Source organism: Taurulus bubalis (genome assembly GCF_910589615.1).
Source record: "Taurulus bubalis genome assembly, chromosome: 20".
Taxonomy (NCBI): Eukaryota; Metazoa; Chordata; class Actinopteri; order Perciformes; family Cottidae; genus Taurulus; species Taurulus bubalis.
This window is the reverse complement of record NC_136608.1, coordinates 12950048-12964525: the sequence shown is the minus strand read 5'-3', so window position 1 is coordinate 12964525 and position 14478 is coordinate 12950048. Positions and strand designations below refer to the sequence as shown.

At 38.9% G+C, this 14478-nt stretch overlaps 1 protein-coding gene across 1 annotated transcript in view; it reads right to left on the bottom strand.

Moving 5' to 3' along the window:
• Positions 1–13334, bottom strand: part of syt1a (synaptotagmin Ia) — a gene marked incomplete at both ends in the record, with an annotated part of 39193 nt that extends 25859 nt beyond the window's left edge. The window contains 2 exons of the mRNA XM_079235754.1: positions 1994–2166; positions 13166–13334. Coding sequence (XP_079091880.1) covers positions 1994–2166; positions 13166–13334 — 342 coding nt within the window. The remainder of the gene's footprint in view (positions 1–1993; positions 2167–13165) is intronic.
• Positions 13335–14478: the final 1144 nt, after the last annotated feature.

The following is a 14478-nucleotide window of genomic DNA, read 5'->3' as shown; positions in this document are numbered from 1 at the left end:
TATTAGTTTGTCAAGTCGCTCATGTGAAAAGCAAAAAGGCAGAACAACACTGATTTTTTTTTTTTTTTACTTTACGCTGAGCCACTTTGGTCTCGGCCTTTTGGGAGAAAATCTGAATTGAGTGTTTTTTAGGTTTTCTTTGGCACGTAAAAAAAAAAGGGTAAAAGTAGAGCAGGTAAAATGATTGAGGAAATCAAATACCCTAGTTTATCAAACGTGTTCATTTATATGATTTTGTGAGGTTTAATCCAATTTCTGCGCATCCAGTGCTCCAGGAAAAGGTACGATCTGTTTCACCTGGGTTGACAGGTGTGAATGCAAATTCTACTGCACGTCGAGAGCTTCCTTTTCATCTCCAGTTTCAAAAGAGCATTTACTTGTAGAGCCTCTCAATCATTCTACGTGCGCTCGCCGCCACTTGTTTTAAATGCAAATTAAAGATTCAAAAGGCAGGAGACTTTAGCTTGGCCCAAAAATCAGCGTGGTTCAACCTTGTCAATGCGCACCCAGTGTTTCTTTCATACATATATATGTGCGTATGCAGGTTATACGCACATATATACAGCAGATATACATGTACTGTGTGCATAGTTACATATATTTGGTTCTATGGGAGTAAGTTGTTGTCAAGAGGCTATAAAAAATAAAAACATCAGAGCAGCAGGCTTAAGAAGATCCAACAGCAGTTTGGAACCTACCGCCAGTGACCATCCCGAACAGTCATCAGACACAACACAGATAAGGAGGACATAGAAGGAAGAAACACAAATTGAAACAACCACACACAGGAGTTAACACACCAGAGTCTTGGGCACACCAAGAGAAATGACCGCTCGCCTCGGAAGTGGCAGATTCACCGATCTCTAGAGATTAGTTATAAGGGGGCGCCGGATAATTTTGATTAATGGCTTTTTGAAAACATAAAAAATGGATGCTTCTGAGGCGGCGAGAATATTGGAAATTAATGGGAAATCTTTTCCTCTAACAAGCACAAGTGATGTGCTTTAGTGCAGCTATTCGGGAAACACTGCTGGCTGTTAAAGCTGCTCTCTGTCACATTAGAACATAAATTAGTTTGTAACATCCACATCTTAATTCATGCTTTCTTCTACAATAAGTAATGAAGCAATAAAACAATGTCAGTGTTTTTTCCGTCTACGATTCGGATGCACCTCTAATAGCAGAGGTACACTCTCTGTGCATGATTCCACTGAGGACGGCGGTATAATGATGCTCCGCCTGAGCAATTAGTGCGCTAACGCCATTTGAAGTGTCAGGGTTTTTCATTGCTCCCCGTTCTGTACTGGTGAAAGGTAGGGTTTAATTACTTTTCCCTTCCATTTGTTTATCGTTCGGTGATGTCATTTCTCTGGGTGGATACCACTTCATTACACGGCAAACGTTACTCACACTCTTCAACATGTGAGCAGGTCCTCATATGACCAAAAGGAACACTCACAGGAACGAAAAGTAGGAGAAAAAGAGAGAGATTGAAACGCTCTCTTTTTCAAATCTTCCGTTAACTCTCCTGTAATTATACTGAATTATAATATTAACTAAGTGGTGGAATATCATACGAGGTAATACTGCATGTATATCTTTGGCAACCATTAATATGTAAGACATACAAAATACATACAGTAACAGCAATTGCATAAAGAAATAGGGAGGTTTTTGATTGCGACATTTGCAGCAACATTATTGTTGAAAACACACCTTCATGTGTTGATGCAACTGCAAATGTGATCAATCAAACCGGTCATAATTAGAGGCACTAAAAATATAAAAAGAATATATAATTAACACAGCAAAAGGAACTTAAAACACTAAACATTATTGGATATATTTTTTGATATATTTCTGGACAAATATTTGCTTTACTACTTAGCGTAACATCGTGCAAGATCCAACAAAAACAAAATGTTTTGGCGGTAAGCGCTTTATGAGAGGATAAGTTTCTGGATTTGAATCGACAAAAGTTCAAAGTCTATACCTCGGTTTTGGCTCCATCCTTGACGTCCATCATGTTGATGGCATTTTTGCCCTTGTCTTTGCCCTTCTTTTTGTTTTTCTTCTTGAATATCCATTTTTTGCAGACGCAGAAGCAGCACGCTAACACCAGGATGATGGCCACAAAGGCGATGGAGACGATGGCCCATGACGGCACTGGGGAGAGACCGAGTGGTGAAAGAGTTTGCATTAGTAACTTTTGGAGAGAAATAGAAGAAAATAACATTTCTGTGAAAACAAGTGGTTATAGCGACTGACTGAGGTGAGATAAAATGTGTGTGCCTGCAGAGTTGGGACACTGGAACAGCACCTAAGGCAGCGTCTGGGTCCATCAAGAGGTGGCAGACTCTTTAACGATCGGGCCAGACACCCGACTGAACAGCTTCAGCCAATTTAGTGGAGGTAACAGATGTTGGCATTTTCCACTTGCCATTTAAACAAAAGATTCTCGGACAGCTGACACCTTCACGGCAATCACCGGCAACACAGAACTTGAGCTGGGACTGAGAGCTGGTGGTGCCGGGTGGGCTTGAGAGGCATTAGCGATGGTGCGACCGTGACAAGCCAATGATGCAGTAAAATCAAACAGATTCACGGGGGTTTGACACACATCGTTCACATGCTCTCTGCTGCCGCATTACCTTTAGAAACAGGATGAAATTAGTCCTTTGTGTTGAGATTTAAGGCTTTGAATTTCTTACAGATTACAGAAAAACCTTTCTCAGAGGCAGAGCTGTGGAAGCCCATTTTCGCAAGTCTAAGAAAAAAATGATGAGGTAGAAAGTTGAAATGATGAGATAGTAAGTGTGCATGTGCTTCAGTGGCGCTGGCTCTTTTTTTTTCTTCACCAGATAACAGGAAGGACTTTCTATCTCATTATTTCGACTTTCTATCTCATAATTATTACTTTCTATGTCAATATTTATGAGACTTTCTGTCTCATAATTTCAACTTTCTTTCGCAAAAAGTTAACTTTCTCATAATTTCGACTTTCTATCTCATCCTTATGACTTTTTATCTCATAATTTGTTTCTTTTTCTGGTGGAAATGGGCTTCCATAAGGAGCTGCATAAAGATAAAAAAAAAAGAAAAAAGCCTAATCTCATTGGTTGAATTAAACCTGAACATTTAGAGTTCAGTTCCAGGGGAAGTTAGAGAACAAGAGCAAGGTTTCTTTAATTTAAAATGTTGTAACCCCACAGTCGTATAATCAATTTCCCAGTAATCATGTCCAGTCAACATGTATATGTTGTGCCCTCCAGCTGTTTTTGTGTGACAAAGTTTTGATTTGCATTTCTGTATGTTTTTTGTTAACCTTCAGCACAGCATACAAATCAACGAGGAGTCTTGAAACAAAATCCAGAACTAGATGTCTTCTTTTACTTTGGAACGTCACTTCATTGTGATGTGTTTACGCCGAGAGCCAACTCGGCCTCGATGGTGCATTCAGTTTCTTGCTGGAAGGTCGAAGAGACACATTCATTAATCTATGATGTGTTTTTTTGTTACTGAAGTTATGATTGGACTTGTTCGAACCTTTAACTTCATCACAGCAGCCAAATGCGGGTTATAATACACACTTCATCCGAATAGTACACCCCTATTCTCTAACTTCATATCCAGCATACTTATGTATTACTTTACACAACAGTACACACTAGACACAATAGCTTGATAGGTTTAATACACAGATAGAGAAGTAGGAGCTAGCCTTAAGACCTTTAGTTTATACACACCTTTTGCATCAAAACTATTCACAGTGATGCGACTTTGAGAAAGCATCAACGCTTTTATATTTAAAGTAATGTATATCCTATCTATTGTAGCTTTTAAAAAAAAGTGAATTTGCCTTCCTTTTATTGTGAAAGGAAATAATGGAGGGGTTGATGCCTTTATTCTCGAAAAAAAAGATAATTCATGCAACTTTTAATCCAGGCTCCATTTTTTTTACTTGAGCTCGACAGCTTTTTCACGTCACGCCGACGATATTTGAAGATATTTTAAGGAGGAAACTAAAATCAATGCTTTTTAAGACCTTTCAAGACCTGCAGATACGCAGCTCAGCTAAATAATTATAATTATAATGTTGTTGCACTATACTGTGTGGACCTGTTTGAGGAAATTGGACAACTGGCAGTTAACTCCGTCACCTACAAGCTGTCAGACACTCAGCTCAACAACGCAGTGACGCTATAACAGCCTGCTGCAAACACAGTGACACCTTTCTCATAATCAGCAGACAGTTAGTGCTCCCTGATGCATGCATACAGCTACAGTAAGCAGCACACACAACGACGGAAGGAGGAGTGCGTTGCTTTAAGTAGCAGAGAGACGACACAAAGTCCAGATGGGCTGAAAATAATGAGACCTCGCAACAGACTTCTCCCTTCAGCAGTCGTAATCGCTGCTCCTTTATTCTACTCAGCAGACACCAAACACCTGGCAGCCCACCCTTCATTTTAATAGAGCGGAATAACAGACAAATGAGCCAATTTTGGGGCATAATTATTATATATTTTTTTCAGCACTTACTACTCTGAAAGGAAATTGGGAAAACTTCTGACGACAATTTTACAGAGAGGCAAATGGGAGAAAAAAAATTCTGGGGACTCAATTTCTAAATAGTATCATCAATATTCTTTTATCTGCTGTAAGAAATGGTGAAGAAGTATTTGCCAGAATAATCTTTCCAGAATAATAGTTTTTCTTCATCTGTGAAATAGGTGGGAAAGAAAAGTTAAAGAAAAGTTTGGTCAGGTGAAAAAAAAGTTTTGTTTTTGCTCAGATGTTTCTTGCTGTTACTTTTTCATGTGAAAACAAGTGACATTTCTTTTGCATATTATTTGTTGTTGTTGGAGGCTTATTGTAATACTCATTTAGGCCACAAGAGGCACAAGTGCAGCACTACACTATTAGCTAAATAGGACTACAAAATATATATTTTTTTTTCACGTGCGTCTAACTAACATTACTTGCTAACACACAATATACTGTATGTACCTTGTATAAAGAGTGCATGGAGAAAAGAAAATTGTGGAGCTTAAAAGATTATCCTGGAAAATTCATAAACACAGGAGAGAAAACAATTCGCTGGATTTTTCCCTTCTCACCTGCCTCTCAAGGCCGCCATACAATATAACATATCCATCTTCTTCTTGAGAAAGACAACATGTAGTTCTCGTCACGGTTCATTTAAGGAAGCAGCCCAATAGTGGTCACACATCCAACAAACCAATAGATAAAATAAGTCCTTTGAAGACTATCATAAAAAAAAAGAAAACTCCAAAAAGACCCATCAAAACAGAAAAGTACAATTACAGTCTATCACTCTGGGGTTTTGCTCGCCAGCATTCAGCCGCGGTTTCTTCTCCGAGGTCCGAGGGGAGAGAGAAGAGGGGAATCGATGCTTTGTTGACAAAATCAATAAGCACTCTCCTCCAAGGAAAAACAGTGAGTGATGCTCTAAAATAACTTAAGGATCTCCAGCGTTGGCCTCGCCCCGGAGCCGGCTGCTGACGGAGGTGACACTGGATGGGACTTGTTTACCATGAGCCATCCAAAACTGACAGCATTTCCTTTAAAAACTTGAAGCTATACTGAGAATAAACTGTGAGTTGGGGAGAGTTTCTTCACCTTTAGACACATAAGGACAAGTCAAAGCCAAATTATTGCACTTAAGTATAGATTTGTCATACAGATTTGTGGTGCCACTTTTTAATTAGACACACTATATAAAATGTTTAGAAGTCACTATACTTAATTAGCTCTGTTCATGGTTAATACCACATTTAACGCCATTATGAAAGCCATAATGAAAGCCATAAATAAAGGATCATTTTGTGTTTGAAATTATGAAAACTCCAGGAGACTGGTTGTATTGTTTAGCCGCTGACCTGCTGAAAAAGTGTCACACTAGCGCTGGGCTAAATTTCCAACGTATTAAACTGCAAACTAGAAAGATTAAAACCCCATGATCAACTACTTAATCATATTTATAACTGCAAACGTAATTGCTTATTACAATATAAAGTAAGAAACCCATGATACATGTATAAATCAGAGTGTTTACCTTTCAGTTATGAAGTTATACATGTTGGTAATCAATTTATAAATGCTTGAAAATGTTAACAAGTTGTTAATAATTGGATTTTATTCAAGATGTGTGCAGATGGTCAGATCTTTTTTACAACTTCTTTTTTTAAATGCTTAACTGACTCATAAAGCTGAACTAAATTATGCATGAACTATTAATAAAGCCATTGTTACAACGTATAAACCCTTGGACATTCATAAAGATGGCAATACCAGATAAGTCTATGCTGAGAGCCTGCATGAGTGGAGATGAAGCCAGAACTTCTCTTCAAAGTCAGTTATTTTTTTCATAAAATCCTGGAATTGCTACTTTTAAGTCGCATATACAAACGCTAAACACAAGGTGACGTGAGCAGACGGTCCTTTAATGGAAGTGTCACGACAAAATCACATCGATGAGAATCACCTGAAACTGATGTCACTCCGCACTCATCCTGGCATTTCATCAAAGCTCACGCGGTCTGATGGAATGCTCTTTAGCCAGTAACAGTGGAAATCAGGGCATGAACCCTTATCTTATTCATCAAGCGTGCGTCTTCCAGTGAAAGGCACTTCTGTGCTCCTTCATTATAGAAACCTGAGTTCCAAAAAGCAATAAAAGCATCCCCTGATTAACTACATTGTGTTAGAGAGCGAGCAAGAGAGAGAAAAAGAGTGAGAAAGTGAAAGAGAGGGCGAGAGGGAGTATTGACAGCGTGCACGCCGCACTTCAACTCCCAGCACTTATCTCTTGTTCCGCGGAGCGGCATGTCAAGGAAAATGGAGTTTCTCTAATGGGAGGGCTGCGCATGATGAAATCCACGTTTGCTGTTCCTCAAAGCGCAACGTTTTTTTTTCAGCACTGTCATTGAAATGGTGTACGAACCAATGAGAAACCTTGAAAGCACTTTAGAGAGCATGGTGAGGATATATATATAAATATGTATGTTACTTTGCAGAACATTTTAGTGGCTCCTGGTCTACCAGTAGAAGTATAAATCCCAGATCTATATTCAGCCAGTAGAATAGAAAATATAATTTGACACAAAACCTCAGGCACAACTGATTTGGGCTTTGATGCGCCACAGTTCTGAGTTTGCTTTTTCCGGGAAAGAACTTTTAAGATCTTGTTTTTATCAGATGGTCATCATCATAAGGCAAAAAGCCAAGTTTCACTGCCTGACATTTTGTGTCCTCTATATATACAGTAAGAGAAAATACATTATTAATAAACATGTAGGACTATGAGTCATTCTTACAATATTTGGTACCGTGCCATAGAGAGTGAGAAATATGCAGATCATCCAATATACATCAACGTCACATAAAATGCATTTATCCCATAGTAGTGTAGGACAAAGTGTTACAAACAGAAATAATGGCAACAAACCCTGAATTATCCTTTATTAGTATTTTTGAATTAAGAAGATTTAACTTGGAAAACAACCATGTCAGTGCATTAGGTTCAAATGAAGGAAGTCTCTGCATTGTGTTTATCCATTACAGAGAAAGACCTAGTCAAAAGCTACTGAAAAAAGCTTGTGCAGAGATTGTGCATCTTTTAAAGTATTCATTTATATCGACTGGGATCAGCATTAGTTTGTCACTTACATTGATGGATACTTTTTAAATTAATGCCATGATGATTGATGCCAGCGCCACAAGATGTCTCTGCTCTGACTCCAATCTGTATTTAAATAGAGTTTCTCTATAATATATAGCACTTTACATTTGACAAAAAGCTTTTATGAACTCGGTGGAGTTTGCATTTACGTGTGTGTGTAATATTGCATCTGGGTTATATCCACTTCCAGCAGCCCACGCTAATCCAATGTGGTAGGACCCTGTTGGTCAATTAACCTTGACATTAAATCTTGTTACGCTTACGAGAGCAACACTTTCCCCGCTGCGGCTTGTTCAAGCAAACAATACGTCTGCAGCAGGGAGCATCTTGTAAATATCTGCAAATATGAAAGCTGATGATCATGAAAACTGTCCTCCACCTGCGTTTGATTAAAAGAAAAAAGAGATTTCTTTGTGATTTGGTTAAAATTATTCATATTCTGTGTGGCCCACTATTGAGATTGTTATCAGAACATGTAGCCGCATCGGCTAGAAAACCATAATTTGAAGTGACACTGCTTTAACAGAGCAGGAGGTGGATTTACCACAGCCTTCAGATAGAAGAGCTCCGACTGTAATTTCACGGAACAAAGAAACATAGAGCAGTTTAATGTGGTGCACCGCTCTGTCCCGTAACCGTGTTCACACTGAATATATATTATATAAATAGTTCCACCTTTAGTTGAGCTCATTTGGCCATTTGAACTTGGGTAACACCCAATATAAGCACCATTGTCTGCATTAATCCCACCTCACTTCCACTGTTACACAAGCTTTTCATTTTCAATATATACTTTTAAGAGGGATTGTTTTAAGCCACACTAGAGTGAAATACCTCATTCTTCTGGTGCCAGCTTAGATAGATGAACTATTGGATCAATTGCCATTCAATTTGGTCTTAATTTAAATAGTCCAATAATTTGGTTTGGAGGCTTCACCTCTCTATAAGTATACAATAGTCTTCACACAAACTGTTGGTCATTCTCAGCACATTTCTGAGCACAAACAAGGCATCGTGTTTACAAAAGCTCCAGCAACAGAGACTCATAACATACACAGGACCCTCGAGTGCTGACACAATCTCAGAGAAGATGGAGGATCCGTTCCCCATCTGTCGGTCGAGATCTGGCTCGGGTTTGACCGGCACCTAGTGGCGTCTCGCGGCAGGGACGCTTTTGCAAAACGAGGGCAGAGACCGGGCTGCCGTTGGCTTGTCGCCAGCGGCAGCAGGCGGGCGGAGACGAGTGGCTCTGCTGATCCACCTCTGTAATCCCTCTCTCTTAAACTCTGCTGTCTGTTGACTGTGAGCAGCCACACAGTCAAGCTCTGATCCATCTTTTCGTGTTTTTCTTTCAGCTCTTTCTTTTGCTTTGTCCCAAGTTACACCACAAAGTCTTATTTTAGTATATTTTTTAGCTGCAACCATCTGAAATATGTATCGTACATACTTTGGGTAAAAAAAAAGTCAGAAAGATCAGTCCCAGAGTGCGTAAGAAAAAATGTATTCAATTAAATTTGATTAATTATGACGGGTTGCTCAACTCAATCTTTCAATTAAACCTTTTTAGAGCTATTACAATGTTTGTGAGCCTTTGGCTGCCTAAAAAGTCGCTGAAAAAAAAGTAAAAAAGATTTATTTTCCTGAAATGTCAATCGCTTGTCTGTGTTATTTGGAGTAACGGCTGGAGGAACCAACAGTCATGGATCAAACAGCTTCTGTGCTCAGAGGTTAATTGTTATCGGGAAGTAAAGCCTTGGGTGTTTAAATAACGTACCAAGAAATTCAATACGGTGGTTTCCTTTGAGGCAACCTCTTTGCTCAAAAGTCACAATATGGTTTAGTGTGATTACAAAGTCAGACCTCAGTGTGTGTGTGTGTGTTCATGTTTCTGTGGACGTGGAGGGATCATTCACAAATGGATTAGATTGCTTCTTTTGTGTTAAAGGAATTATTGTACACACAATCAGGTTGATATATTTTAATTAGCATTTATTGCCTCTGATTTCCATCGCTGTAGTCGGTGCTTTTCTCTACTTCTTCAAATGTTATTTAATTTGATTTGTGTATCCAGCCCAAAAAAATATTTTTTGAGGATTTGGTGCTGTCCTTGGTTATTATATTCAGGACCAAGTGGATCAAATATGCAAGATTTTGTGGGTGTATTGAATGAATGACCCTGTAATGTTGTCTTAGTTTAGCAAACCTTGTTTACGTTTATTCTATTGTATCTCAAGTATCCCTCCTGAAGAGAGCCAGAGGAAATAAAGCATCTTTTTTCCTGGTCTATGTTTCATAGTTTAAAAAATAAATATAAAAAAAAAGTTAGCGAAACAAAACTGTCAAGCAACAGACCTCACCAAACTGGAATGCAGAATCCAGATAACTGGAAACAAATATGCATGCAAACACATTTTTGTGACTTTTCCTTGAAAAGTTGAAATTGCAAAAAAAAAAACAAGCACAGTAAATGTAGAAAGACTGCGATAAAGGCTGTCGTTTTTTTGGGGGATGCTTGAGCCATCAGCCAGCAGCTGAGGCCAAATCCCCTGCTCAGAGATATGCCCTGCAGATCCTGATGGACAGACATTCTGCAACAAGTTTGTCCAGTCTGACAGCCTCATGGGACCAGCCTCAAAGCCTGCGGGGCTTAAACTGGGATATAAGCCCCGTAAGAAAACCTTCTGCAGCAGCAATAGCTGAGCCTGCAGCTTCTTCTCTTGCATATTCCTTGTTGACTGAATCCAGACCGTATCGATATTCCACGGAGTAACCAGACTTGGGGCATTCATCATCAGCTTGGCAGCACCAGGGAGTAAACACTGCTTTTGATTGAGGGATGAGGTGAGAAAACAGTAATTTAAAACTCTATATACCAGACCATTTTCTGTGAGAACCTCTCAGAAAGGTTTTCTGCCCAGGGTATAAAAAAGAAGCCCACATTGTATTATTTTTCTCTAGATTACAATGTCAAAATGTGGAAGAAGTAATGACTTATTCTTCTCAAGGCGATGTGAAGAAGTTGTCAGGCTTGGGCTAAATGTAGTAGGAATAGCAATGCATTCGTAATACTGACCCAAAGGGGATGCAAACCTCTCCAACAGCACACACTTCCAAAGTCAAAATGTTTTCTCATTTCCCCATCAATGAAAATATGCTGTTCAAACCCACACGGATAATAAAGCTCACCAGTTGAAACCACGAGTCATCGGAATATAAATAAGGTACTTTATTTTGTAAATATGAATCCTCGTCCAAATAAATCGTCCTCCGTTGAAGGAGGATTTTGTTCATGCTGACTCTCTGCACCATTACGCCTCTGAAATACTGCCTCTCCTTTTCACGCTGTGAGAATTACTTCCACAGGAGCATGCTGATGTATTTAAGGTTATATTTCTGCTAAATGCTGATACCCTTGGATCTCCAGGCAGTTGTTTGGTTTCATCCCGGATGACACAATGACAACCACATTATGTTCTGTACTAAATACTGCAACATTCTCCAGGCACAACATGCACATTAGTCAAAGTTTTGGGTTTGAATGTTTGGTGATAAAAGGGGAGGATGTGTTTTGTTATCTGGAAATGAAGACACCGTTGTGGCTGAAAGCACAAGAAAGATAGAAAAACTGAAAATGTAACAGCAAATAATAAAGCCACTTACGCATAATTTAGCAATTTCTCATGTCAAACACTTGACTTATCGTCGCCAGATGTTTAATTAATTAAGACAATTCCATCTAAACCATTAAGTGCATGACACACTTGAATTTGTTGTTGACTCGAGCAACAAAATGAAAGATGCAAGTAAATAAATAATTTGTTATAAAAGCTGAGGACCGCTGACGTTTTCTTGCACGTCATCAGCAAAAGTTCACGCACACCTGAGCATTTTGGAGTCATGGCTACACGAGAATCACGCTGAATGGATTTGAATCAGAGGGAGTGTAATTATGGACACATCACATGTTGTTGCACAGCGACTGAAAAACAGCCTTTATGAAAAGGTGGAAAGCCTGCAAACTAGTGCTTTTTTTTCTTTTTCTGAAAAGATATTTTTGGAAATTTTCAATGCAATCATGCTTTTATGTTTGAGATGAATGTGCTTGAATTCTGAGACTTTTCTCTTTCTGGGCTTTTTCGGGTGGTTAACCATGCCTGTAATCTTAGAGCCTATTTGCTGGAGTTCTTCCAATACCAGTGCCTCAGATAAAGCCTAAAAATACTTGAGCGGGTAAATGAGTCTATCTGATATTATGCTATCACATAATTTGCCAGCTGATTTAAGGTACGCAGGTACAACAACAATATGTGTCACTCAAAACTACTCATTCACTCTGCAACTTTTAACAGCGATCAGAAAGAAGCAAGATGGCTCCCTCGTTGCATCTACATCCAACATCGATGATGGGAGGAGCTAAAGATTGAGCCATCTCTGTAGGGAGTTGCACATGTGCAGTACCGAGAGTGTAGCCGAGACTGTCAGTCTATTGGTTTATACATTACAGTTGCATGTTACACCTTTTAAACATGTTTGGCCTGACAACGATTCAACTGGGATTGAAACCATGTCTGTTTAGATGTAGCTTATTTCAAATCAAACCCTTCCTTAATTATCACAGCATCCATCTGAATTAATGCACAATAATCAACACAACCTGGTTGTTGCATAAAACTGCGTTTACAGCATCACGGATTGAAAGTTGTCTGGAGCTGCAAACAACGATTATTTTCTCTATCACTTGGATTAATTAATTAATGTCAATTTTCAAGGTCTGATCTAAATTGTCATTGAGTTGAACAAAATAAAAAACTTTTGCCAGGATAATCTCTCTTAGTTCCTTATCGTTTAAATTAATTTTCTATTTTTCATCTGATGAAAACAGGTCAAGATTTTACTGTCAATATTGTTGTGTTTGTTTGTAATTATAGTTTTGGCCACAAGAGGCTGAAGTGCACCACTACAACATGTTATACATAGAACTGAAAGGATGAAGGTTTTCTTCCGGGTGAGTTCTAATTGACACACGTTACTAACACAAAATATATATATATATATATATATATATATATATATATATATATATATATATATATATATATATATACCTTTAATTAAAAGTGCACTGTGAGATTAAAACCTCTTTTTTACAGATGTGAAAAATAGAGGCGAAAACATTATAATTAAGGAACTTAGAGCGATTATGCTGGCAAATCCTTTTTTCATCTTTTCAGTCTAAAGTCACGAACACACGAGAGAAAACAATCAAAATCTGATTTAGAAAATGGATCCGCATAATCTTCAGTCTAAGGGCTTTCGCAGAGAAAATATTGAATTTTGAAAGACTGGAGCAAAGACTATTTTGAGCATTTTTACTGAAAATAAATAATGAAAATGATTAGTTGCTCTTCCCGTTTCATTTCTAAAAATGTCCCACTGAGAAAGCACTGCAAACCTACTTACACGGGATTTTGTTCAGCTCATTCATAAACTTGTCCTTCAGCTTGGAAAATTCCTCGTCCTTCTCGCCGGTGCCCGGGCCGGCCATGTTGGTGGTGTTGGAGCCCGCCGTGGAGGAGAAGGCGGTGGTGGGCTCGGCCGCCGCCAACGCTTCCCTTCGACTCTCACTCATCGCCACGATTGCTGCGCGGCCAGGCAGATGCTGGACCAGGGAAAGAAGAAAAAGACAAAACAGAGTGGGTTAGATTATTGTCTTTTTTTGTGTGTTTTTCCCCCCCTGCTGTGACAGATGCATGTCAGAGGCAGAGCGCTCGCCTCGTCAGTTGACTGAGTCGCCGCGTAGCGTGTGAGCAGCTGCTGGCTCGGCCTGGGTAAACATCAGCTGGGATCCAGGATGAATTGGCCGGCACGCTGAATTCAGAACAAAGCTACTTACTCATTGCTTAAACTCCAGATTAGCATCACAGAGCAGAGATACAACATGATTATTTATTACTCTCGTACAACACAGGCAGTAAATCTCAGTACTGCTACTGGCTTAATTTAAATTCGGGGCTTTTAGAAGTCAAGCGAAACAGAGTACAGTAAATAATGTTGCGGAGCACAGAAGAGTACGCACCCACTATCTTATCACACCGTGCTCTTTGTACACAACAGGTGTATTTACTTAGCATTGAGGTCTTTTGTGAGCGGGAAGAAGGAAACAATGTGTCACTCATGTAAGCCAGAGTGTGTGTGTGTGTGTGTGTGTGTGTGTGTGTGTGTGTCGATAGTCATGTGTCCATGCATATGCAGAGCTTTAATGTCCATTATATAGCAGCATGTTGGTTGTCACATTACTTGGTATAGCTTCAACAATATTTTATGAAAAACGGAGTCACATATAATATCTTACTTTGACACTAACGACTCGATGGCTTTAAGGTGATAGAAGTACCAATGAATTTCAAAAGTGTCTGGCTGTTGTTAAAGTATTTTTTTGGTGTATAACATGTCCATTTCCAAGAGCTCAAGGCTTCAAGTTTCCTGATTTGTCTGACCAGCGGTCGAAAACCCAAAGAGATTAAATATTTTATTATGAAGAAAAGCAGCAACACTTCACACTTGAGAAGCTGAAACCAGTAAATGTTTGGTATTTTTGCTTGATAACATTATAAAACGGCTTAATGGATTATTAAAATAGTTCATTTTTGTTTCAGCTCTATAAGCAAAGGAGTCAGTATTTAACAATGTTTGTATTACCAATGCCTTTCATGCTGTCGATATATATATCATAACAATATGTGATTTCTATGAAAATGAAGTGTTTATTAGGA